The sequence below is a fragment of the Cornus florida genome, unplaced genomic scaffold, assembly GCF_030987335.1.
Source record: "Cornus florida cultivar Cherokee Brave unplaced genomic scaffold, ASM3098733v1 CherokeeBrave_3.0.0_Hap2_Chr08, whole genome shotgun sequence".
NCBI lineage: Eukaryota > Viridiplantae > Streptophyta > Magnoliopsida > Cornales > Cornaceae > Cornus > Cornus florida.
In genome coordinates, this window is record NW_026775578.1 from 5,842,504 (window position 1) to 5,847,741 (window position 5,238).

General features: G+C 33.1%; 1 protein-coding gene across 1 annotated transcript; it reads right to left on the reverse strand.

Moving 5' to 3' along the window:
* Positions 1–964: 964 nt before the first annotated feature.
* LOC132269078 (acid phosphatase 1-like) lies at positions 965–2,768 on the reverse strand. The gene is made up of 3 exons (XM_059770094.1): positions 2,336–2,768; positions 1,512–1,721; positions 965–1,375 (listed from the first exon to the last, which is right to left on the reverse strand). Exons 1-3 carry the CDS (start codon positions 2,725–2,727, stop codon positions 1,198–1,200), a joined length of 780 nt encoding a protein of 259 aa, XP_059626077.1. The 5' UTR covers positions 2,728–2,768; the 3' UTR covers positions 965–1,197.
* Positions 2,769–5,238: the final 2,470 nt, after the last annotated feature.

The following is a 5,238-nucleotide window of genomic DNA, read 5'->3' on the forward strand; positions in this document are numbered from 1 at the left end:
ATTTTTGTTTTGTTTTATTTTAGACAAAAACAGTGAACAATTTCTATTTTATAGTAATTGTTTAATCTTAGTATTTGTTTGATAAGATTAATTCATGTGAGTTCCACTTATTCATCCAACGAAGTAAAATAAGATTGTACATGATTTGGTCTTTATATGTTGGATGAAATGATGTCATATAACTACTCACAGCAGCAACAGCACGAATTTGTTAATAAAGTCTTTTTAAAATATTGAGGTTTATATATACATATATATATATATATATATTCTTCTTATTTTTTGGCTCCGGAAAAAATTATTTTGAAAGACTTTAGGCGCTTTCAACTACATGAAATTGGAGCATTGGTATTAGAATTAGTATAATTTTAAAAAAAATTGATTTAATTTTTTAAAAAAAAATTTACCAATTTCAATTCCAAGCAGCATAACTATGTTCGGTAGGCATGGAATTGGTGCTATAGAATTAGAATTTGAGAAATTGGATAAAAATACCTCAGAAAATTTAACCAAATTTTTTTTTAATTCTACCAATTCTAATTACAAAGCTTTAATTACATACCGCTAACTCAGTCTGTTTTTTTTCCTTTTAACAATTCGATGCCCACGAAGGTATCTATACTCTACCATATTTAGGTTGTTCATAATTCACTTGACAAAATAATTAATTTGTATGAATACAAAATGAATGTTAAGAAGTAAACTAATCAGTTCATGCGAATACAATATGTATGTTAAGAAGCAATCACGACTCATCTATGTGTGGAGAGTGTGTTATCAAGAGGTTTGCTTTGCTTAATTTTTAAATGAAAATATTACAAAAATTAATTTCAATATTATAACATTCTATGATATAGTATTTTTATTTTCATGAATGAATTCGACATACTATTCTAATTCCCTGATTGGAATTAAAAGAAACTTAAATATCCAGTTAGCATCCTCCCCATTCAGTGCAAAGTAATTCTAAATGGTAATGTCTAATTATTGTTACTAGTTTTGAATGTTATCTCACCCTCTACTAAAAAGTAGAAGTGAAAAAAAAAAAATTACAAATTACAGACAAAAACAATTGAGTTTTGAATGGATGAGTAAAACAATATAACTACCACACACATGAACATAGCAGTTGCATAACACCATCCATTCAGTGCTTGCTTAGCTAGAAACAAGCATGGTGAAGAGTAGTGGTGGGTTTTAAGAAACATAGTACAGGGAATTTGGAAGCTTGAATGTTCTTTTAGCACTTGGGTGTCCATCAAAGCTGCTCCATTGATCACCCAAAATCCCCCATACCCGATACCCTTCCTCAACTAATCGTTTCCTCGCCTCGGCTTTGTAGTTCTGCACTTGTTTATATTCATCTTCAAGACCCCTACGTCCAAAGTTCTCAATTCTTCAACATACATACATACATACATATATATATATATATATATATATGGATTATATAAATAAAACAAAAATGATTGTAATAGTTTGAATGCGATATAGAGATCGATATATTGTACCTCAAAATTAGTCTAGTCCATCCATGATATCCAACCTTGATGAGGTTGTCAACAGTGGCATCTCTGAGGCATTCCCTTCTTGAAGAGATCAAAAAGATCTTTAGTCCCCTGCCTTTTATCTCATCAAAGAGTCTGAATGTGTGCTCAAGAGCTGGTGCTTCGTTCTCTCTCATCCATACTTCCAAGGAGGTCACATTCAACTTGTCTCCCCTATTTTTCAGACCACAATCATCAATTTACTTAGACATTGATAATATCATACAGCTACATATATAGACTATACACAACCCTCATAATTTTCTAGAGAATGGTCATTGATTTAAGCAATCCTTCAGTTAATTGGGAAATTTTAACTAATCCCTTGTATATTATTCCATGATCGATTCTTGAATGCTCAATTAGATTTTTACGAAATTCTATATCTTCAGATCAGAGCGCTGAAAAAGGGAATTTACCCCTACCATTGTGAGAAGGGGGGCGTGATCCTTTTAGATCCGTCAGGCTGTCAGACTCCAAATCATTTAACTTAGATCAAAACATCTAGTTTAGTTTTGACTATATGGTATTCCAAATTAATCAATAGTGCCCAAAGTGACTTAGTAAGTTATGTTCCATCTATATATAATAAACTCTATACACCGTACCATTCAATAATATTGGAGATGAATTTGAGTAGTATGTAGTAAAACAAGTAATGGATCGAATTAATCACTTACAGGTTACTGGAATTAATATTGCAATATAGTGATTGTATAAATTACATAGCACATTCAATGGCCACTAGTAGAAGCATGATATGATGATCAAGTAATAGATCTACTTACCCAAAATTGTGTGTTTTGAAGTAAGGAACAGTTGATAGAAGCGTGTCATCGATGTCAAAAATCCAAGCATCTTTACCATCTCCTTTCAATGTGCAACAACAACCAGTCAAATAGAGTAGACACTCTTCAATGGCTCTCTCGCAATCCGCCTTGTACTGACTGGATGTCATGTATTTTCCGATAAAGTCGACGCATTCTTGTGGGACAACCTCGAAGGCCTTGATGTTGTTGAGTTCCACATTCATCCTCCAGCTCTCACAGTAGTTTTTCAAGCTAATGCCACCTTCTATCTTCCTTTTTTTATTCAAAATGTTCCAGTCTGCAACTGCCAACCCAATGCACACCCCAACAATCACTAGAACAAACAACAACACATCTCTACCCATCTGCATTTTCTGAGACACACAGAATCCAGATGGGTGATAAAGTAATACTAAATAGTATTCTTGTAGCAGTATTTCTATTGTATGTCACATGGGGTGTGGGGTAAAGTTGTAATAAATTGGATTGACTTTAGCGAATTAATGACTTTATATTTGTGGTGTTTAGCATTTAAAATTTTAAAAAATTACTTTTAAAAGGCTTCAAATGCGTAGTAATATACTAATATGTAATTCAAGATGGTAAGTATATGACAAATTATTGCATTATAGGTATATAGAACAAACTTCGGTTGGATCAAGCTAATGGGCTGTTGGGCCCACTAAATGGAGATTTATGATACAAGCTTTTCCTTGATTAGTGCAAGGCAAACTAGGGTCATTAATCTCTGAATTAAGATTGAAATCAACAGTTAACTCTCGGTTTCAAAGTTAATTTAAAAGAGATACAATTTTTTTTATACTATTCTTTGACAAAAATACTCACACACTTGCTACCTCACCAAAATCTTGAACCTTTGACTTTTTTATTTTAAAATGTGACGATGTATCACTATCACTAGACGACCATCTTTGATAAGAAATACATTATTTTTAATGTTAATTAACCACACCATTATACTCATCTAATCAAAAGTTTTCATGTAATTCGGGAATCGTTGCAACTGCTCATATGCGATCAACAATGGGTTGGATTTGTACGATGAATGAGATCTACCTCATTCAATAATTATGGACCCACAGTAACGATAGTTGCATTTTGTTTCATTGAAATTTTGCAATTCTAAAAAATTCACCACAATGACCAGTATGGAAAAAAAAATTAAAAATGGAAGACATAATTATTGATTCTTATATTATTTTGTCTGAATTATATGGGGTCCAATTATGACATTTCATGATGATGAATGTATTCCCCACATTCTCGCCCTCAAACGCGGTTTGGGTGTTGTCACATGAAATTTTTGGTTCTGTTCGATCGTGTTATTTATTTTTGACCAATCTGGTGATTAATTAGTGAGTTCTTTTCACAGTATAAAAAGTTCAACCCACTTTCACATGATCAACTTAAATCTTGATCTCCAATTTTAACATCAATCATTAAAGCTAATTGTTGGATTCCCATAAACTTCATTTCGATGACATGATTTTAGCCTTTGATTGATGATCAATGCGTAGTGGAGGGTCCCAAAACCAGAAAAAAACACAAGGTGCTACATAGTGAAAGCCCATTTTACCTGTCTTTTTATCTTATTAGTTAGACAAAGATAATGGGGAATGGTGGTGGGTGGAAAGAGATGTTGAAGAGAGAGAAATGATCTACTACATCAACCATGTGCCATTGATAAGACTGTGCAGAACCAGGCCCCATTTGTTTCTTCATTCATTTTAGCAGTTTAATATTACAATTATCAGTACTCCACCAAAGCTGTCCATGAAAAGATCATTGGAACAATTTTTGAATTACGAAAATTTTAATTTCTTTTTCTTTTTCTTTTTTAATTTTCTAAGCAAATTCAAGTCTGGAAAATTTTGTTATGACTAAAATGCATAACTCATGAAAAAATTAAGTAATCTAAATCCATTCATGCTTTGAGTACTGCGACTGCAAGTAGTAATAAACAGGAATATGGATCTCTTTTATTCCAACTTGGATCAGATGGAGCATTAATCACAACAATGTAAGTAGTAAAATAATTGTAAACTACTTCAAGACTATGAATTCAAATATATCGATGACGACACTAGCTAGCTAGTTTCATCAACCACTAAGAAAATTTGCAAAACTGAATGAGCCAGCTAATAGAGGTATTCAGGTAATTCACAAGAGAGAGATCATATATCTGGATACATAGGAAATTAATTAAGCTGACTCATAATTGAATGAGTTGATGATCATAGGGTTCATAGCAACCATCGTCGAAGTTCTGAGAATAGCTAAGAGCATCATAGCTGTACTGCATGCTGCTTCTTCTCCATCTCAAAGATTGTTTCCATTGCGACTTGAACCGCCAAACAAATTGCCTCAACACATAGGATCCATGGCAACAACAACATTCTTCTTCCACTGATGCCCTTTTTCGTAGGGTCGACACTCTGGAGCCGGAGCCGGAGCCGCTGCATGCAATTCTCCTTCCCCACTTCAACATTTGGATTCTCCTCAACCTAATTACCATGCTCACAAATTTCATTTCATTTGCTACTACTTACTCAACCTTCAACTCAGCATTAACTATATATATTACGAAAAAAGGAGAGCTAAGATGACTTCAAAAGGCAACAAAACAACATCACAAATTTTAGTTTATGAGAAAGAAACTTGAAAAACATGCTTTTAGGAATCAATATATTATTCCATTAGACAGGCATCAGCATCGATGATATTGGATGTCATTTTCGCATCTGTAGGACGTGGAAAGTGCTGCCATCGATACCACATTCAAATATTGCTTTGTTTCCCTTTATATGTGGGGCCCCAATCTTAAGAGATAATAGAATAGGAATTAAAGAATAGAATAGTTC